This window comes from Malus sylvestris, chromosome 6 (assembly GCF_916048215.2).
Source record: "Malus sylvestris chromosome 6, drMalSylv7.2, whole genome shotgun sequence".
Lineage (NCBI taxonomy): Eukaryota > Viridiplantae > Streptophyta > Magnoliopsida > Rosales > Rosaceae > Malus > Malus sylvestris.
In genome coordinates, this window is record NC_062265.1 from 26,265,928 (window position 1) to 26,287,278 (window position 21,351).

Consider the following 21,351-nt stretch of genomic DNA (forward strand, 5'->3'; position numbering starts at 1 on the left):
TAATGACTGCCTGAGCCACTGCTCTGCTTGGGTAGTGTCCACAACCACCGTACACTACGTGTCAACCCTACATTAGTTTTTCCAGTCCAAGTACCTTACGTTGACTAAATATTTATGTTACTATTCTTAAAAGAAGGTAAAGTCAATAACAGTATCTCTAAATAAAATGTCAAAATATTTTAGGAATTCTTATTGGTAGTCTAAAAATCTCAATTAATATTCTAAAATTTCTATAATCAGAAAGAAAAATTATCTTATAAGAAATGTAGAATGAAAATTTTGAAGTGTTAATAATAATTTCCAATATTTAACTTAGTACTACCAGTAAAAATAGCAACAATATTTTCAATTGATAAGTCAAATTTGATGTAACGTGACATTAATTTATTTTTTTAACTAAAGATAGAGATATATTAAATACGAATGGTAGCCAAAGTTCTAAAAAACGCTAGGCGCTAGTCGGGCGGCGGGCTAGCGCCTAGCGCCTAGGCGAATTTAAGTAATTTTTTGTATATCCTGTGAATAAGTGCATATGGACACTTACAAAGCAAGTAGAAAATGTACAAAAGAAATATTTCTTTCAACAAATGAAGTAATTCATATTTTATAATCATATGGTATACTTGAGGACAAGGCAGTGCTTGCAACCACTGAAATGTGATTTCCAATCTTATGTCCAATGAGCATTCTCATTGTTTGTAAGTATGGGAAGACTACAAATGTTGCAATAATACTCCACCATGTTGACAACGTAGTTAGAACAAAGTTGAGCAACCTGGAAACAAATTACAATGCAAGCAAAAGAAATAAACCTCACTTGATAGGTTCAAGCCATGTACATTTGAATCAAACACTAATTCATTCAAGTATGTCCGCCATTACTTCTTTTGTACTAGAACTATGGAAACATTCAAGTCCAACATTACTATAGTCTATGACACACATACATCTCACATAATCTATTATCGATGAGTCAAATGTACAAATGCTGCACTAACATTTCACAAAATTAACATCAATGAGTACGAGTGCTGGGCATACATTTTATAGGATATAATTAACAACAATGAGTCAAATGTTCGAATGCTACACATGCAGACACTAACAGAAAAGAAAATCAAGTTACGAAAGTTACTAGGCATCAAACTCTTCTTCACCATATCCCTCCAAGACTCTCTCTGTGTCAGACTCGAACTTAATTTCTTCATCATCTCCTTCTTCTTCTTCCGTGTCCTTATCTGATATAAAATCTTCTTCATGAAGTTCTCTTACTTCAACATTTTTAGAACTCCCCCTAGGCTCTAGGGAACTACCTACCTTTGATGTCTCTCCAATTCCTGAGCCAAGCTCAAGTTCTTCATCACCACCCTCCACAATCCATCCTTGAGCCATACTAGCTTCACTTGCAAGTAGTATGTTCACTTTCTTCTCATTCTCTCTTTTCTTCTTATTCATAATCCTTGCATTAAATTGGACATAGACTAAATTATTTAACCTTGTTGTATCTAGTCTATTCCTTTTCTTTGTATGTATACCTTCAAAAGAACTCCAATTTCGTTCACAACCGGATGAACTTGTAGTCAATGAGAGTATCTTTATAGCTATCCTTTGCAAATGAGGCACACCATTTCCATAATTATACCACCATGCAACTAATGAAGAAAAAAAGCACACAATTAGTAATGAAAAATAAGTAGTAAACTCAAATTTAATAAATAAAATATAAGCATATGTGAATATTCATACCCGGATTATAGTTTTCATCATTCTCAACGCATCCAAGTTCGGCCAAATGTCTTCCAAATCCACCTTCTTTTATTCTATACTTGTGCATCTCAACGTTTATCACTTGGTTTTGAACCTCATAGTTATCGGGGAAGAACTTCTCAACACAAGTAAAAATCCTCTCCATGACAATTGGATCATGTTGTATGCTTTGATCTTTGAAGAAATAATAAGGGTTGAAGAGGTAGCTCACCAAATGCAATCGACTATCAAGCCGATCACGAGCTTTTTCATCAATAATTTGAAGAATTTGTTAATAGTTGGCCTCATTGTTCTTGAATGTCTCTTTAATCTCCATCTTTGCTTTTTGTAGCTCTCCATACAAAAATCCCATTGATGGCTTCTTATCCCCATCCACAATTCGAAGTAGCTTGAATAAAGGTTCAAATACTTTCAAGCAAAGTAAGACCCCACTCCAAAAATGTGAACTCAATATAGTAGCATATGCCGTTTTCCCCTTTGTAGTCTTGACATGTTTGCATTGTTCTCATTCTTCACTAGCAACCATAACCTTCAAGTCTTTTTTCTTATCCATCAAGCTTTGCAATGTGAGGAAAGAAGTTGCAAATCTAGTGACTCCGGGCCTTATTATGTCTCTTTTCTTGGTATGTTTCCTCATCAATGCCAAAGTTTTATGATGTGCATAAATGAAGATGGTGAAAGCCTTTGCCTTGTTAATAACTCCTTTGAACCTAGGGAGATTACCAATCCCTTGAAGCATGAAATTCAAAGTATGAGTGGCACATGATGTCCAAAACATATTCGGCCTCTTTTTCTTCATCATGTTTGCCGCCACCATATTGTTAGAAGCATTATCGGTTACCACTTGAATCACATTTTGAGGCCCAATTTCTTCAACACACTTGTCAACATATTCAAAGACATATTCTCCGGTGTGTACTTCACTAGAGCATTCCTTAGAAGAAAGAAATATGGTGCCTTCCTTGCAATTGACACATAAATTCATTATGCTTCTTCTTTTTCGATCACTCCAAGCATCGGTCATGATTGAGCAACCATTCAAAGCCCACTCTTCTTCATGTTTCTTGAGTGACCTTTTTACTCTTTCTACCTCTTCTTTCAATAATGGCTCCCTTAATTCGTATTGGCTTGGAGGTAGGTAACCCGGGCCAAATTGACCAACCGCTTCCATCACACGCTTGAAGTTATCATTATCAATAGCATAGAAAGGAATACCGGCTTCATACACCCATCGAGTCACATATTGATCCACTTGATGTGCTATTTCCTTCCAAATTGCATCATGGATGTTTTGTCGCCAAGTCTTCTTACTTCCCTCATTTGAAGAATCAGGATTGATGGCGGATGCAAACCTATCCATAGGTCCAAGAGTGCGAGGCCTTTTCCTTGACCCAATCACTTCAATGTCTTCTTCTTCTTCTTGAATTTGTTGAAGTTGCACCTCTTCCCTCACTTCCACATTGTGCTTATCCCTTTGTTTCTTCTTATTTTTTGCTTCTTCTAATGCGGCTCTACATTTGGCTTTATCTTCATCCGAAAACTTTGTGCATGCCGCTACATTTCCCCTTATGTTGGCTACATGTTGTTTTAATCTATGTACTCTACCACTAATGATTTTGTTACACAACTTACATTTCACCTTATCTGTGTTTGTAGGATTTGCCAAGATCCCATATTCACATCCCACATCCTCCGAGCTACGCTTCAACACATTTTCAGATTGAGAGGAGGACGACATTGCAGTAGATGCTCTAGAAGATGAAGTACCAGTCATCATACAAGAAACAATCCTAAAATTTATATAAAATAGACATTACAAACTTTTAGGTCTTAATCTCCCACAAAAAAACTATCACAGTATTTTAACTTATAAGCCAACTCAGATTGTTTTGTTTTTCTATTTTGGTCAAAGCATAACGTTTTAAAGTGAGTAAAATGGATCATGCAATGTCAAGATCAATATATCTACTGCAATGGCTCAGAACAATGCATCAAAGTGAGTAAAATGGCTCAGAGTCAGAACCCCTGCATCAAAGCTAGCAGCAAAAGCAGATAATGATATTGCGATGGGAATCCGACAAAGAATGGTGAATAAGCTAAATGAATCTTCCAAACATACACTTTAGAGAGAACAATGCACACATTCAGAATTTGTTGTTTTATATATGTGCTTAGGATCTTAAAAGAAGTATATGCAAATCAAACAATTCATTACATAAGCGAAAGAAGTATCTCGCAGCAGATAAACAGCTTTCCAACCCCTGTAAATATTTTCGCAGCTATAACTAGTAGCACCTATAAATCACCATCCTTCTAAAGCTAATAAATTTTGACAGATTTGTAAGGCACACAGCCACACACAGCTGCAATGATCCCCATTTACTCCATTCGACTGAAGACAAAAGGCACGGAATACATAAATCCAAAACCCTACCTATTGTATTCCACATATCCAAGTCGTTTCTTCTCAGTCAAGTACTTTTAACAAGCCCCACCAATTCACAAACTTACTATAAAACTTGAACCTCCAGTAAGTTTGTCAATTGTTCCCCATTCCCCTACAAATATTTTGAGGTGAATTTTATGCTAACCTGGATTTTTATCCTCTGACCACATATAAAATTTACCACCTTTATAAAAGATTATACATGGACATTACCTCTACATCTCTCCCACTTTCTTCAATTATTTCCAATAATTGTTTTCTTTCTTCAACTGTAACTTGTTACCGTGACCTATACACACATACCTCGTACTTTCCAGACCTTTAGCTCAATCATTCATATATGAATCATATATAGTATATACAATACGGTCACAATCTCATAAAGTCGGCCATTGCACCAAATCCTTATGAAAACAAATGTGTCAAAACTTATAAACTTGCAAAGGCATTACCTGATTGTAGTCTCCTTGTTAAGTACTTCCCAAATTAATCTTTTAAACCGTGCCACCTCCTTACTGTTAAGGTATCCAACAACCTAAAAAACAGAAGCATGAGTTCTTCCATATCGATTCACAAACAAAAAATAGAAGCAACAATCAATCACATACAAATCCAAATCACTATACGGACTACCGAGTGGGCTATGATGAAAATGTTCTTTGCTGGGCAGGTGGTGTAACTTTCAGGATCTCTGCTTTAATCTTTCAGTAAATTCCCCCCCCTTAATTATCAGACTTGGAAAATGAGGTCAACAGTCATGAACCAAGAATGAAACTTTTCACAATAACTATGAAATTAAAAGTCCAACAATGTAGCATGCAAGATTAATTCTTATTATCATCAAATATTTTGGGCACCAACCTTAAATTTATGAACGTATAGTGAATGGGCAGACACCATTCGACAAAAACAATTCAGAAAATTGAAAAAAAACAATAAGAAAGAAATGGCCGCATTATTTGCATACTTCGAGCTCGGAGTCATCAATATTTGATAGGCTTTCTGAGACTAAGAGACGTCGCAGGTGACGGAAGAAGAGACAAAGTGGACGAACGACGAAGTGGCTGTCGACGAGAGTTCTTGGTTTCTGAAATTAGGGTAGCTGCAGGGCACAGGAAGGAACTTAGAATCTGAATTAGAAGTTAGAATATAATAAACTTAAAAAAAAACAAAAAAAAAAAAAACAAAACCTCCCAGCGCCTAGGCGGCCGCCTAGGCCGTTTTTTAGAACATTGTTGGTAGCTTTCACTTTGACAGCATCTTTAAATATTTTTAATTAATTATAAAATATATTTGATTAATTTTTTATTTTTATTTTAAATGATATTTATAATAATTAATATCACAAAATAATAATTTAATTCGATACATTGGAGTAAAAAGAAAAACCATAAAAATGTCAAAGTGAGACATAAACTATAAAATTTAAATTTTATATTTAAAATTTAGGATTAAGTACCTAAAATCTTCTGACCTTTTAGTGTCATTCCAAATTGGTATTAATATTTTTAAAATTTTCAAACAAGTACCCAAACTATTGAAAATGTCACATCCGTTATGTTTCAATTGATTTTTCGGCTGATCTCCTAACAAAGAAGAGGATTAAGAATTCATATAGGGTTTTAAGCAGCTTGTTTCTGCTCATGTGATTTCCTTATTCACATATTTTTTGCTAATAAAGCTTCCAGTTCTTTTTTGTGGACAATGAAAATATGGTGGTGGCCGCATCATGGCAGTTCATACCGTTTCAGCAACCTCTGTGACCTACTCAATGTTGCCGGCTTGAGTTATAGGATGGAGTTTGTGGTTGTGCGTTGGTTTGGAGGTGATGGCATGAAGGGGGTGATGGTGACCGTTAATTGGACAAAAAAATTAATTGAGACTTAATGGATGTGACATTTTCAATAGGTTAGTACTTGTTTGAAATGACTAAAAGGTTGAGAACAATTTGACATGAAGGTTCTAAAAGACGCTAGGCGCTAGTAAGACGGCGGGTTGAAGCCTAGTGCCTAGGTGGCTAGGCGAGCTCCTAGGCAGACTAGACAGATTTAAGTAAATCTTTATATTTGTGTAAATAAATGTCTGCTTATACTTGAAATATATATATACTTTCATCATAAACTACAAAACAGAATGACATATATATTATGAAATATTGAAACATAATGAAAACATGGGGAATAAGGAAATAATGTGTGTTCATTTAAGTATGCAACAAGTTTCTTACGATTTATTGAAAAAAAAAATGCAAAATGAAAGTTATCTATTTTCTGTCTAAATGAGTCGCAACCTAGGCGGGTCTAGGTGGGCTAGGTGGGTGACTAGGCGGTCTAGGCAGGCGCCTTAGGAAGTCTAGGCGTCATTTCTTAATTTTCAAATGCCTAGGCATTAATCGAGGTTGTGGTCAGCCGCCTAGCGCCTAGGCGGTTCTAGGCGGGTATTTTTAGAACAGTGCATGACACTAAAAGGTCAAGGGATTTTAGGTACTTAATCCTGCAATCTAAAATTTGCATCTTTAGAGATTTTAATGCTGATCGTAAATTTCAAATTTTGAACTTTTTATGTGACCCCTCTTCTTCCCTCTCCCTCATTGAAGGATTTTCTCTCACAAACCCTAACCTTAGCCGTCGGCCTCTCATTTTGGTTTAACTTCCTTCCCTATTTCCTTCTTTAATTTTCTACAGTTCATTCCTTCTTTAATTTCCTTGCTTTCCATTTTGACCATGTGATCTGGTAAGTTTGCTTATGAGCGTTGTCTCACCTTGCCTTGAGCTATGTCTCAACTTCTTTGAGCTTTATCTCAGTTTATGGCAGTTCTTGTCTCAGATCAAGTTCATGATTTCTTCGGCCCAATTGTTGTTCCTTGTCGCGAATCACTGCCCATCGACATCAGCTACTTGGCTCATTGAGTGTTTCCTCCTTGGATTACATATGGAGACATGCTTTACATTTGGGTGGCTTTTAAAGTGCAATTTACACTAATTTGTAGGATTATGAGAGCACTCAGAGCGCAAGTGGTTCGCCACCCCTATTTTCTATTGGTCAAAATGGTTCGTTGGTTCTTCTTCTCGACGGTGATGGTTTCACAATGATGGTGTGACTCTGTTAAGCGGAGGTGACTGGTCCCTTTGTTCAAATCTAGGGTTTCTTTCCTTTACGGCTGTTATTGACTCCATTATTAGGACTAGCCTTGTATTTCTTTATGTTTGAGTTGATTTGGATTGTCTGTGGACTTTCATAACCTTGTTGTAATCTTTTTTTTTAATGAAATTAGCTCTGTTTAAAATAAATTATTACTCTCCTCCATCACATCACACTTCTTCATTCATCAATTCACCAGTAGTGAGCCCAACTGGCAGTTTCCTTGGGCCCTACAACGAGTGGCATCTGGATCCGAACCCCACTACCATTTCCCCACGCGACACGAGTCCGAGAGCCGGTTACAACATCGTATTCGTCAGGGCCACGTGTCGGGATGGGAAGGGAGTATGTAGACGGAGATGCAGCTGATCGTCACCTCCTTTGATGTGGGCCTTGAAAGTACAAAAGCAGCCTTTTCAGTTCTGAAACACCCGCCCAACTCTTGACAGATTAGTTTGGCACTATACGGTGAATGGCGACTACTCGGTTAAAACTGGATATGGAGTGGCAATGAATTTGATGGAGAATGGCGCCCTGGGCAAGAAAGGACGGGGTGCGTCCAGTATGCTCCGAAAGAACAATTTGACATGGAAAAGAATCTGGAAGTTACAGGTTCCCAACAAAATCAAATTTTTCTTATGGAAGTGCTGCAATAAAGCTCTGGCGGTGCGACATAACCTGCAACGACGACAAATAAGAGTGGAAAATATCTGTGGGGTATGTAACACCTTTGATGAATCGGAAAATCATTTGTTCTTTCAGTGTGAATTTAGCCATCGATTCTGGTTTGGCTCTCCTCTACACATAAACTCTCATGAGTTGGCGGGTGCCGACTTCCTGGAAAACTGGGATAAAATTTGTACCAGTACAAAGAATATGGATAAGGCAGAGGAGATACTCCAGGAAGTTGCGTTTGGCCTGTGGAGGCTCTGGAAGAACAGAAATGACGTGGTATTTAATGGTGTACACAGACAGCATTTGGAAGTCATGATGCTATGGAGAAAGAACATTTATGAGTTTCGCGAGGCTCTGTCCCTGAGTCTCAAGTGCGAAGATCAGCTGATCTCCAATAATCTCAAGACGGAACAAAGTCCACGTTTGCACTGGACGAAACCAAAGTTTGGAACCATCAAAGTGAACACTGATGCGGCTTGGTGCAGTTCCTCTTTGCGAACTGGAGTAGGATGGGTGGGACGCGATTTTGCTGGTCTGCTTCAATTTGCCGGAGGATCGGGAACAAGCATTTGTCATAGCGCGGCGGCTGCTGAGGCTTGTGCTATTCGGAGTGCTCTGGTGTCAAGTATTGAAAATGGCTGTGATAAGGTGATAATTGAATCTGATGCTTTAGGTATCATTAAGATGCTAAGAAAGGAATCCTCACACGACTACAGTATTGAATGCATACTTGGTGACATCGAGATTCTAGTACAGAGGTTAACGTCAGTGACGTTTTCGTTCGTACCTAGGGAGAGCAATCATGCGGCTCACTCGGTGGCGAGGTTTGCCCTACAGCAAGGTGGTGATTATGTTTGGGATTGTATTGGGCCGAAGTTTTTGTTTAATATTCTAGCCCGCGATGTAAACATTCCTATTCTTCTTTAATCTATTCTATCTTTGATTAAAAAAAAGTTGCCCTGCCAGTTTTTTAATTTTATTTTTGCAAAGGGCACAGGAAACAGTGTTGACATTGGGAAAATATCCTTGCGGGATTCTTTTCTTAGAAATTTCGGAGATTTTATGATAGGAATCGTTTATCGTACATTATGTGAATATAAATCATTTTAAATTTAAAAATTTAAAAATAAATATAAATAGTACTTAATAAAAATTAATCGTACAATATATAATGAACTGTTCCGATCCCGGAATTACCAAGACTCCAAAGAAAGGAATCCGGCTAGGATCCTATTCCATGACATTGTGTACGTGTTGGTGAAAGTACATTTATGCCTTCCATGCATGCTTGACCTGTTGGAGTAATGAAAGATTCAAGAATCTCTACAGAGATATGGGGGTTGTGTCTGTCACGTTGCCCTAGACCGACTGATGGAGTGTGATCGATATGATGAGTCTGATGATGACATCATGGTGGAAAATCAAATTACCATTTATTACGCAAACACCAATCTTAACCTTAAACATTCCATTATACCAAAATTAGGGTTTTTTTTGTTTTTGTTTTTGTTATGAATAATTCCCCACAGTCCATCTTAATCTGAACTGTCAACATTTTTTATTACCAAGTTTTGCAAAAAAAAAAAAAAAAAAAAAAAAAAAAACTATTTGTGTGTTTGAATCATGTCACTGATTGTGGACATTTAGATATTGGGTGTCATGAGTAGGAGACCAAAGGAGACAAGTAGCTAGACAACAAGAAGCAAGCGAGAAAGGAAGTTGGGACAAGTTACTTCTATTTAGCACTTTGAGGAGATTTGTCTTTCCTTTCATAAGAGCAAGTCCACCCCTAAGGATTTTGTGCCAGCACCCAGCGCATTTATCCACTCAATTGAACAGTAATAGACCCCAGTGAACAGTAATAGGCCAAAGCATCTCCACCCCTAAAAATACGCTGGCACCCAGTCTATCTAATATTATATTATTTTATTCATATCAATTAATATTTTATCATTTATTTTATTTTTTCTTTTTTCTTCTTTCTTCCTTTCCCTCTCCGATCCTTTCTTTCTCTCTCTCTCTCTCTCCCTCTCTCTCTCTCTCTCTCTTTTCCAGCTCACTCCCGTGAGCTCTCCTTCTCCTTCCTCTTCAAAACCTTCCATTTCTGCACGCCATCCACCCCTGCATCTCCGACGCCGTCGACGCCGTCTTCAAAACCGTCCTTCTGCACGCCGTCCTCCCGTCGTTCTCCCTCCGTGGTTCCTTCCCTCCCGACATCCTCTCCCGCCTCGACTAGCTCCGCTCCTCAGCCTCCACAACAACTCCCTCTCTGACGTCATATGCCCTCCGACGCCACACTGACGTCAGATAGGCCGGTCACAAGGTCTGTCGATTTTAGGCCGGCCTGTGGACTGGCTTGGGCTGGGTGCCAGTCGATTTCACAGGCTGGAGTGAATTGACAGGGTGCCAGTCTGGTTTTTTGACTGGGTGCTGGGCTCTCTTCTTCCCGGTGGACTTGCTCTAAAAGGGTTGATTCGCGGCATGTCAAGCCCTGGTAATGTTGTTCTCTTTACATTGAATTAAACCACATGCTTCATCGCTTGCACGGACTTTCATCAATTCATTATTGAATGGGTAGTCAATACAATTTTGAATGTTTTGCTTATATACAAAGTAACAAATATTATAATTGAATTGTTTGATCACTTTTTAGTCATTCATTGAAAGAGATACACGACTTAAACAATGAAAAGGAATTAGGATCTCAATGGAAATGTCGTCTGTTAACCAGTTTTTTTGAAATTCTTTTTTTGATAATTGGTAGGAATTTTATATCTTTATTTCCTTCTTAGCAAATATTTTTTTTTTCCACAAGGTATATATCGTAATGTCTTTCTATAGGATTGCAAGTCTTTTTATTAGCTCGTGTTTGTGGTGCACAATTTTATGGAATGTAGATGTTTGTGGTGCACAATTTTATGGAATGTAGGTAGTTGTTATGATTGATTTGATATCGATTCATCCTTTTTTTTTTTAGGAAAACTAATGAAAATGACTTAAAAACTTTGAGTTTTAACGATAAGGACAAAATAAAGGGTAAAGTGAATAGTACCATGATTGATTTTTTAGTGTAAAAATGTGGTTTTTCATTAAAGTAAACAGTACCAAGAGCTTTTCGTTAAAGTTTGTTTTTTTTTTTGCTTCAGGAGTTTCATAATTAGATATTGAACCAAACCATGGGTAAATTATTATTATTTTTTAAATCATATTATTTTCGGTGTATAGGATATATCAGTCATTTTATTATCTAGACCTTGGTCGTTCGTTTCTTAACCAAGGAAATAATTATAAAAAACAGTGGTTATAGACTATCCCTAAGTATATAAAAAAAGTCCCTTAACTTTTATGCTCAGCCATAATACTAACACGGGAAACCTATCTTAGCAAAATCGAGGTTATGTTAATGTCAACGAAGTTCTATGGTGTTCTGCCCTTCGTGTAGAAGAGGGTTTGATATGTCTGCAAATAAAAGTTACTCTTGTTTTTTGTAAGTAATTTATGCGTATGCATTAAACTGTTATTTGTAAAAATAAAGAGAAACTTCAATAAGAAAAGTCGGACTCTTTTTTGGCTCATTTTCTCTCACAAACTCCCCTACATTCAGCCTTAGTCGATAGAGTTTATATTTGAATCTAATGATGACATCATAGAAATTAGAAACTATATGAACTTTTTAATAACTTGCCCTACATGTCCGACCATGTAACTCCGCTACTAAAGTTTCTCTAGCAAAAATGACTCCTTGGATGCTGTACGAGTTCAAAGATAAATAAGAATCTAAGAACAAACCAAATCCAACCTTAAGGTCAACTCAAATCTATCAGAGCCATGCATAGATCTTTATTGGCTAGACCTAACAAACATAACAATTTCAAGAAGTTCTTTGGGTAGTGGGACCAATTCGATGGACCCTAACAAGTTAAACGACACCGTCGTTTTGGTTGTTAAAATTTGGTTGGGTTTGGAAGTGTCAAGTTTGAATACAAGTATACGAACTCCAGTTTGTCAGTTCCTCAGGAAACACTCATACAAAACAAAAGGGTAGTTTCGGAAGTATAAGAAAAACAGTCTTGCTTTTATAGGAACAGAACACTACAAGCTCCCACAGAAAATAGTCTCCGTTCACACTGTGCTGTGTGGAGTTGTGGAAAATATGGATCCAGATGCCTTCTCTGCGAACTTGTTCAAGTGGGATTTACGTGGGATGGTTGTGCCGACGAACCGGGTTCAGCTCGAAGCAGCCGTGCCGCCAGCAGCCACAGCCGCTGGGGCGGCGGCTGGTTATACTTTGCGGCCGCCAAGAGAGCTTGGACTTGGAGGGCTTGAAGACTTGTTCCAGGCTTATGGGGTCAGATACTACACGGCGGCGAAGATAGCGGAGCTTGGATTTACTGTGAACACCCTCTTGGACATGAAGGATGATGAGCTTGATGACATGATGAGCAGCCTCTCCCAGATATTCCGCTGGGAGTTGCTTGTTGGGGAGAGGTATGGTATCAAAGCTGCCGTCAGAGCCGAGCGCCGCCGCTTTGAGGAGGAGGACTCTCGGCGGCGCAACCCTGTCTCTGGTGATACCACCACCAATGCCTTAGATGCTCTCTCCCAAGAAGGTACTATACGCTATATACATGAATATTATTTACCTTTGTGTCTTAGATTAACCGTAGTATATAGGCATATAGGTAGGGTTTGATTACACTTTGAAATAACATTATTTTACATGTAAATTAATAGTGTGACAATATAACATGTTCAAATAGATGATTAAAAAAATTTAGTGAATCAAAGAAGAAAAATTTAGGATTTAGTGAATCAAAGAAGAAAAATAGGTCGCAAAACATTTAAACTTTTGGCCTTGGTATAATAATTTGATGGAAATAACAAATCAAAGATGTTTATTATTTTGCAACATAGTATGCCAGATCATATGATGTTCGAGATTGCGTGATAAAACTAAAAGCATATGTTTTATATGATTGTAACATAATATGTCAATTATCATAGTCTTTGATACTAGAAAATAAATTAGCTGTTATATTAGATTGGGATATATGATACGATGTGCATGGGATGTGTAGGGCTGTCGGAGGAGCCAGTGCAACAAGAGAAGGAGATGGTGGGGAGCGGAGTAGGGATGGCGTGGGAGGTTGTGACGGCGGGGGAGAGGCGGAAGAAGCAGCGGAGGATGCAGAAGGGGCAATATAGGAACTGTAGTGCTGGAGGGGGTCATAATAATGATCATAACGAGGGTGTAGACGACAAGGACGACGACATGGACGACATGAATGGGCAGGGGAACGGTGGAGGAGGGGGGTTGCTAGGCGAGAGACAGAGGGAGCACCCGTTCATTGTGACGGAGCCTGGGGAGGTGGCACGTGGCAAAAAGAACGGTCTTGATTACCTCTTCTATCTCTACGAGCTGTGCCGTGATTTCTTGATCCAGGTCCAGAACATTGCCAAGGAGCGCGGTGAAAAATGTCCAACCAAGGTACGGAGTTTACCCATGATTTCATAAGCGGATTTTTACTGTGGTAAATACAGTAAACTCATCTTGAGTGGTTCTCTGTACACCCACGTTTGATTTCTGGACGTTCATCGATAAAGAAAAAGACTCTTATACTCATGTATAAAATTACCACAAAGACTTGGTGATTGTCTAAGAAAAACAGTTATGGGGTTTTTTTCACTGTATTCACCGCATTGATGCACCTTGTTGGTATGCACTGGAAACTTAGGTAGTTGACCCTAAGCGTTATTTACACACTCATTTTTACCTTTCACACATCATTCTCAATTCATGGTCGTTGGATCGAATAAATTAAAAAAGATCAATTGACCAAAATTAATAAGAATGTGTCAGAGATAAATAGATGTGTGTGAAAAACACTACTAAAAGCACTTCTTTCTAGTTATGAACAACACATTTTCAATCAATTTAGATTTGGCAAAGTTTCACTTTCGTTTATATATTTTCGATTACATCGAATTTGATACATGCGGTCTGCAAATTTTGTCAATTTAAGAATATCCGTCAACTTCTGTGAATTTCTTGTACGAAATCTGTTAAATTCATCATCGTACAAGAAATTCACATTGTTGATGAATATTCTTTGAATTGGAACTACTTTCTTACATCATGAGTCAAATTTGATGCAATCGAAAATACATGAATGAAAGTAGGTCAGTTTGTAGTCCAAAAGTAATTTGATTCAACTATTTAGTTCGGCTAATTTAATTTCACACTTTTTTACTACAAACATTATATATGCAGGTGACAAACCAGGTGTTTAGGTATGCCAAAAAGTCAGGCGCAAGCTACATCAACAAGCCGAAGATGCGGCACTATGTGCACTGCTACGCCCTGCATTGCCTGGACGTGGAGGCGTCGAATGTGCTGAGGAGATCGTTCAAGGAGAGGGGCGAAAATGTCGGGGCATGGCGGCAGGCGTGTTACAAGCCTCTTGTGGTCATTGCAGCAGCCCAAGGCTGGGACATCGATGCCATTTTCAATTCTCATCCCCGTCTCTCCATCTGGTACGTTCCCACGAAGCTCCGTCAGCTTTGTCACGCCGAGCGCCACAATGCCACCGCCTCTAGCTCTGCCTCCGGTGGCGGGGGCGAGCACCTGCCCTATTGATCAAAGTTTGTGTTCCACTGTATAACTTACCAAACGCTGCTGCGGAGGGCGAGAGGTTTTGGGCAAACCAAGGAGGGACTTATATATGTACTAGTAAGGCTAGGGCAGACTGAATGAAGATGTTAGGATCTAACTATGATTTACTAATTAAAAAGCTTGCTATTTTAACTGTTTACTAATCTGCCATCAAAATTTTGAATAGTGTAATTGGAAGTTTTTAAATCTTACCCTGTCGCACAAATGTGTTGTCAATTTATTAATATTATAACACGTGTATTAATAACTGCACGTGAATTATTACACTAAAATTTCTCATAATCACAAATCAAAAATAAAATAATAACTATAAACAGGTGAATTAGTAACTGACGTAAAACGTCACACTAAAAATTTCTTATAACCACCAATTAAAAATGAATTAATGACTGTGTGAATCACTTCTTTTTTCTCTAGTGAGGGATAAAAACGTGGACGGCAGGATTCGAACCTGCGCGGGCAGAGCCCACATGATTTCTAGTCATGCCCGATAACCACTCCGGCACGTCCACCTTATTTGAAAGTGAAGGACCATTAACCGTTATACTAACGTGTTTAGAATAATGATAATGGGAGTGAGAGAGAAACATTTACACACGTATAAAGATCATATTAAAGACCTATAAATACAACACTACTTTATAATTAACAAAATCGGCTGTGAACCGTTGATTGACTTTGAAATCAATAACCCGACTATCAAAACGTATGTGTGAATCTTGAGAGATTCTACCCCGTCATCGGCAACGTACACTTAGTAGAGGCAGTATTAGGTTAGGCTGACCCTTCAAGGGTGAGGTTGGACTGCAAAATCCATTCAAGTTTTAGCTGATCTGTCGTTGGATTCAATTAATGAAGCTCATGAAATAGTAGCCCGGCGTTGTGCGGTCCAATTGTAACAGAGGACATTGTTTAATAAAAAACGACACCAAATGTTGGAACCAAAACCGAAACCCGTTGCTTAAATTCAAAAGCATGCTAAAGCAATTCATTTTAGTGGCGATGAGATTCGTGCCAAACCATGGTTAGCAACTGGAGATCATTTGAGATGGCGGCGCCTCAGCTACGATCGAAATTCAGAAGAGTCGACTGCGATCACGAACAGATGAAGATGGCGTTCCACCAAAGTTTATTAGAACTGACATGTATTCAATTAGTTCCGCTCAAGTCCATAAGCAACATTAATCATTAGCGATAATTGCGCACTTGTTATTTTTTGGGAGGTAACGACATATATAGTAACACACATATATTCTGGGAGGTGATGACTGCACCAGTATCCACACCTTGTGTTCATCACTTTTGCAAGTCGTGCTTAGAAGGTGCTTTTGTTGGCAAGAGTTTTGTGACAGAAAGAAGCAGAGGTGGAGGGTCTCTTCGAGCGCGAAAGAATGTAATGAAATGCCCTGCCTGTCCGGGGGATATCTCTGATTTTCTGAAGAATCCTCAGGTTTGTAGTTACTCGCGCATTTTTCTTTTTGTTTCATGGGAAGATAACAATTATTCTTCCTTTCATTTTTTAACTGCTCGTAGGTAGAGTGTTTTTTTTTATTTTTGTCTTTTATCTTATTAGAAACCAATGAAACATTACGTTATTGAAGTATAACTCCTTGACAATTTTTTTACTGTATGTTGTGGGATTAAACCTGGCAGGTGAATACAGAGATAAAGAATATGATCGAATCACTAAAAGCTCTGAATGAAGAGGAAGAGAAGGTAGATCCAACTGAGAAGTCAAGTGATGAAGGGGATGAGGATCCAACCGAGGAGTCAAGCGAAGAAGATGATTCTGACAATGAAGCTAGTGATCCTGTGTCTGACAAAACAGGAATGAATGGCAACGGGCAGACTTCAGGAACAAAGTCTCCTGCAAGGAGTCCCAAACTTGTCAAGGTTGATGCTGGTAATTACTCATCAAAGACTGATGATGATGGGGAGGCAAAGGAAATTTTTGGCGCCCAGACTGATGGTTTGAAGGGAGATCCTAAAGAAAGCAAATCTGATGCTCCTGTTGCAAAGCGTGGGAGGAAACCTGCCGGTCAGGGAGGTGCTGGAGCAAAGTCCGGGGGAAGAAAGAGGACTAAGGAGGAAGCCTCGGGTGATGAAGAAGGAAATGGTTCACCAGCAAATCCTCTGCAGGTGCAATCTGAAGAGGATCCAAAAGAGAGCAAGAAGCCAGCTGCAAAGCGTGGAAGGAAACCTGGCTGTCAGGGCAGTGCTGGAGGGAAGACCCGAGGAAGAAAGAAGGCTCAGGAGAAAGAAGCATTGGGCGACAAAGAAGGAAATGGTTCCCCATCAAGCCCCCTGCAGGTCCAATCGGTTCAGGATCCAAATGAGAAGAAAAAGCCAGCTGCAAAGCGTGGGAGGAAGCCTGCTGGTCAGAGGGGGTGCTGCAGCAAAGACCCGAGGAAGGAAGAAGGCTCAGGAGGAAGAAGCAATGGATGTTGATGATGGAAATGTTTCACCAACAAGCCCTCTGCTTGTGAAAGCCGATGATTTGGAGTGATCGGTTGACTTGTGCTGCAAGAAATGTTGAACTTGGTGTTAGAGTAAATATAGAAATATAGAAAATAATCCGAATGATGACTTTGAGGTACGACTTGAATCGTTTCCTTAAAGTGTTATTTGCCCCCACTAGAATGAGTTTGCTAAAAGGTTCTTGGCAAATCACTTCCAGGATACAACAAAATATGAAATATTCGATTAGCAAAACCGAATTGTATTCCCTTAGAAATAACTAGAAAGAAATTGTATGAATGTGATGGAGAGAAAAGAGAGCAAGGAATGTAGAAACAAAATTATATAATTGTATAGACAATAAATTTCTGAATGAATTTCTTTTCTACCAATTTACCAATATATAGAAGAGATTGCATCCGTTAGACATATCATTTGGTTTTGGATATGCCTACTCGGCATGGAATACATCCTTTGGTTTTGGGTATGTCTTCTTGCCAAGGGATACAACTGAATTAATATACCCAATACGCATGTTTGATGCAAAGCATCAACTACCAAAGGTTATGTCTGTTAGTAAACTGTGCACTAGTCAGACATGTCTTTTTGCAAAGTTGGAAAAGTCACATTGCTTTAATCTGATGAAGAGTAACTGTTGGGAAAATACCCAACTTCTTCCACACGAATATATTAATATATTATTAAAATATTCAACACTTGGAAGGGTTATTTTGGTGCAGCAAACTTTTAATTCGGGAGTGCTCAAGTGTTCATACACAGGCTGCTTTACTTCAGTTTGCTTTGAATAAGTATGAACTTATATATATATATATATATATATATATATATATATATAAGAGATAGTAGAAGAATGGGGTCATAGGGCGGAGGAGGTTGGTTGGCGTACGGGTTGCTAGTTGATGAATAGAAGATGTCGTACGGGTTGCTAGTTGATGAATAGAAGATGTCATGGTTTTTTATATATATATATATATACACACACACAGATAGCTTAAGGGGAGGGATCCCCATTTTTTGAAAAAAATGGGGATTAGGTGTGGGGCCCACTTTACATCTAATTTCAACGATCCGAACCATCTATTTTGTTAGTCTCGATTCATAGGTCATCCTTGCAAAATATTAGCTAAATTAGAAATGTTTAAGACATCTAATTGGGTTCAAGGAAATGAACGAATACTTTGTTATATAAGAAAATATGAAATTCGATATTGATAATTAAATAAGCAAATGGTTTCGGATTGAATTGAATTTTTGCAAGGATGATCTATGAATCGAGACTAACAAAATAGACGGTTCAGATCGTTGAAATTTGATGTGAAGTGGACCCCACACCTAATCCCCATTTTTTTCAAAAAATGGGGATCCCTCCCCTTAAGCTCTCTGTATATATATATATATATATATTTTTTTATGTTAACTTATAATATTTTTAATTAAATCATATTTACCAAGTGGCCATGTTAGTAAAAAAAAATTGAGCCCTATGTTGCGCATGTTAATTAAAAAAATTTCTATCGGTATGTGGTACATTGCAATACAATACAAATTTCAGGTGGTCGAAACTGAAAACTAAAAGTTCAGGTAATAAATGGGCACACCGACAAAAGCAAAAGTTCAGATAATATTTGTGCAAATCCCATTTTAGTATGACATTGAGTCATTGATCATGTTCCAACTGAGGCCCAACTCGGAAGTTTAGGCCCAATCCAGTTTTATGAAGCTCTGTAGTTGGCTTCTTTCCCAAGGCGTTCTGTATCTGTAAAACCTCTCACCGCCCCTAAAACCCTAATCCCCCTTTTTCTTCAATCGCATCCCAAACCCTGTCATCAACAAGTTTTATCTGTAAGTCCTCTCCCTTTCTCCCTCTGTAATTTATTATGTATTTAAATCGATCAATTGTTTCCCTTTTTCTCACTAATTTTTCTGATATATGTATATTCCGATCAAACTTGATGTATGATGCCTGAATGATTTAGCCGCAAAAAAACTGCATGAAAAATTTGAACCAGAATTCTGACACCGATTAACAATGCGGAAAGATGGTTTTGGATTCATGGGTGTTTGGGTCTGTCAATTGGGTTTGTTGATGCACTCTGTAGTCTATACGAACGGATTTATCTCGTAAAGAAGTGGGATTTCGTCGTAAAAGGATGATATCATGTCCATTAATGCTACGATTGTTTAGTATTTCTGTATACATTATCTAATTGTCACGCGCTGAGCGGAACTTCGTTTATGCTGTGCTACTGCAGGTTTCTAAGATCCTGACGGGTTGCCCCGTTTCTATCTTTCTTGGTTTTGCTCGCTTCTTCTTCTTCTTCTTCTTCGGTGATGGTATGTATTCTAGATAATGCTTGTCTCAGATTTATTAGTTTCTTTTTCTCTTCAGGCCAATCAGGCGCAACCGGATACATTCTTCACTCGTAAATTGTAAATAAGATTCTTTTGTTGACCCTTTATGAGACGGGTGCTAGTTTTGATTCGATTTTTCCTGCTGAACATGCTGTCTACTGAATATACATATAACACATCCAGCTGCCAAAAAATCTAGTAATGTATCTATTAACGTTCCAAAGCTTCTGAATTAAATAATATCTTAATGAACTATAGCCCAAAAGTCCGCATGATTGAAGAAGAGGGGTTTCAACCAGCATTTAGAGGGAACCGAAACCTGCAATGATGCCTAAAGCGAATGTTATCTATAAGCCGCACTTCCTACCCGTTATAATCTCAATGTTATCCCAGAAGACAACTGAGATCCTAAAATTTGACAAGATATTCACTTTCTTCCTGCACCAATAGTGCAATCCTTCTCATGTAGTTAAGTTTTATTTTGTTCGTACAGGCTGCAAAAATTCTTGCCAACGTGCTTGTGATGGGCTCAGCAATAGTGGGCAGGGCTGTGCTCCGTGCATACCGTCAGGCAATCTCAAGTATGCTCTCTTGCAATCCCAAATCTAGAGCTAAAACCTTTTGGATATTTTATCTTTAACTCTAAAAAGGCACTAGTGTACTTCGTGTTCAGGGTTATTGCATCTTTGTAAATCACAAGTGTACGTTCTATCTGTGTTTGAAGATAAATTTCTTTATGTTATCACTGAATGCAGATGCCTCAAAGAACGGTGTTGCTAACGAAGCAGTAAACAATATTAGAAGAGCTAGCAAAATAATGGCTGAACCAGAGGCGAGGCAGGTTCTAGGTGTCACGGAGCATGCATCATGGGAGGAGATCTTGCAGGTTTGCTCTATTCATTTTCTCTGTTGTTTTCCCTGCATGTAAATGTCAGCGTCGAATCTTCTGAGAGGTGTTAATCATTTCATCATCGAAACAATTTCTTTATGAAGAGGTATGACAACTTGTTCGAGCGGAATGCCAAAAATGGAAGCTTTTATCTTCAGTCAAAGGTCCATAGAGCTAAAGAAGTCTTAGAAGGTGCTTATGCAAAAAGGGCTCAGGGAACTCCTGATGCGTAACTTGTAGGCTCACAATATTTTTTCGCTCCGGTTACATTATTCTCGGCATTTAATGTTAGGGCTGCTGCAGTATTCTTTTGATCTCCACACGGTATGAAAAATTGGCGGTTACCAAATGTTCCTCTGCTTATTACGGTCTTATTCTATGTGATGCTACTGTATTCCTGTTGTATATGCTATTAAACCTCTGTGGTTACACTGCCTAAATATAATGTTTCAATGTCATCAGAATCCCTTGTTTCATGATTTTTACGTGCCCCGATTGTTTTCGTTCGAGTATACGAAGTTTGCCAATTCCTAACTCTACCAATTAGTGTATTACATTATGAAAAACTCCACTGAAGCAATAACATTTTGTATGTTCTCAACTGTTTATGTGCAACAATTAGCCTAGCGGAAGGAGTAAACAAGTCGATATTGTGGCCCAAAATCCGGTCTGGTCCGACACCAACTTGAAGTTACACTGAATCTGACCCAGCTTAATACCAAGTCCGATACCAGCCCAGCCCATTAGTGACACTACCTCATTTTTTGTTAAAATATGAGAATTATAAATATGTGTACTGAGCAGCCTGGTCATAACATCCCTAAACAGCTAAGAGCAAGTCCACCGGAGTGGACTTTGCCCAGGACCCAGCACAAAAACAAGGCCAACACCCTGTCAACCAAGTTCACCCCCTCAACTTGACTGGTACCC

At 38.5% G+C, this 21,351-nt stretch overlaps 3 protein-coding genes, 1 non-coding gene and 2 pseudogenes across 4 annotated transcripts; 4 read left to right on the top strand and 2 right to left on the bottom strand.

Annotated features, from left to right (window-relative positions):
* Positions 1–2,038: 2,038 nt before the first annotated feature.
* Positions 2,039–3,505, bottom strand: LOC126625563 (uncharacterized; annotated as a pseudogene).
* Positions 3,506–7,864: 4,359 nt separating this feature from the next.
* LOC126625564 (uncharacterized) lies at positions 7,865–8,956 on the top strand. The gene is made up of 2 exons (XM_050294624.1): positions 7,865–7,966; positions 8,117–8,956. The coding sequence occupies exons 1-2, from the start codon at positions 7,865–7,867 to the stop codon at positions 8,954–8,956; spliced, it is 942 nt and encodes a 313-aa protein (XP_050150581.1).
* A 3,047-nt stretch (positions 8,957–12,003) lies between these two features.
* LOC126625665 (floricaula/leafy homolog) lies at positions 12,004–14,841 on the top strand. Its single transcript, XM_050294691.1, has 3 exons — positions 12,004–12,639; positions 13,108–13,517; positions 14,301–14,841. Exons 1-3 carry the CDS (start codon positions 12,183–12,185, stop codon positions 14,664–14,666), a joined length of 1,233 nt encoding a protein of 410 aa, XP_050150648.1. The 5' UTR covers positions 12,004–12,182; the 3' UTR covers positions 14,667–14,841.
* A 291-nt stretch (positions 14,842–15,132) lies between these two features.
* Positions 15,133–15,214, bottom strand: TRNAS-AGA (transfer RNA serine (anticodon AGA)). Its single transcript has one exon. It is a non-coding gene; the product is annotated as a tRNA-Ser (tRNA).
* A 752-nt stretch (positions 15,215–15,966) lies between these two features.
* LOC126625761 (uncharacterized) lies at positions 15,967–17,208 on the top strand (annotated as a pseudogene).
* A 1,709-nt stretch (positions 17,209–18,917) lies between these two features.
* LOC126626715 (mitochondrial import inner membrane translocase subunit PAM16 like 2-like) lies at positions 18,918–20,900 on the top strand. Its single transcript, XM_050296111.1, has 5 exons — positions 18,918–19,022; positions 19,433–19,514; positions 20,026–20,113; positions 20,288–20,418; positions 20,526–20,900. Exons 2-5 carry the CDS (start codon positions 19,512–19,514, stop codon positions 20,652–20,654), a joined length of 351 nt encoding a protein of 116 aa, XP_050152068.1. The 5' UTR covers positions 18,918–19,022; positions 19,433–19,511; the 3' UTR covers positions 20,655–20,900.
* The last annotated feature ends 451 nt before the right edge of the window (positions 20,901–21,351 follow it).

Bases quoted from the DNA above. Each gene is read 5' to 3' on its own strand.
- LOC126625564 (XM_050294624.1), top strand. From the start codon at position 7,865: ATGAATTTGATGGAGAATGGCGCCCTGGGCAAGAAAGGACGGGGTGCG. The intron at 7,967-8,116 runs GTTCCCAACAAA...TTGTTCTTTCAG, and splicing joins AAAGAATCTGGAAGTTACAG to TGTGAATTTAGCCATCGATT.
- LOC126625665 (XM_050294691.1), top strand. From the start codon at position 12,183: ATGGATCCAGATGCCTTCTCTGCGAACTTGTTCAAGTGGGATTTACGT. The intron at 12,640-13,107 runs GTACTATACGCT...TGGGATGTGTAG, and splicing joins AGATGCTCTCTCCCAAGAAG to GGCTGTCGGAGGAGCCAGTG. The intron at 13,518-14,300 runs GTACGGAGTTTA...TTATATATGCAG, and splicing joins GTGAAAAATGTCCAACCAAG to GTGACAAACCAGGTGTTTAG.
- LOC126626715 (XM_050296111.1), top strand. The intron at 20,114-20,287 runs GTATGCTCTCTT...CACTGAATGCAG, and splicing joins ATACCGTCAGGCAATCTCAA to ATGCCTCAAAGAACGGTGTT. The intron at 20,419-20,525 runs GTTTGCTCTATT...TTCTTTATGAAG, and splicing joins CATGGGAGGAGATCTTGCAG to AGGTATGACAACTTGTTCGA.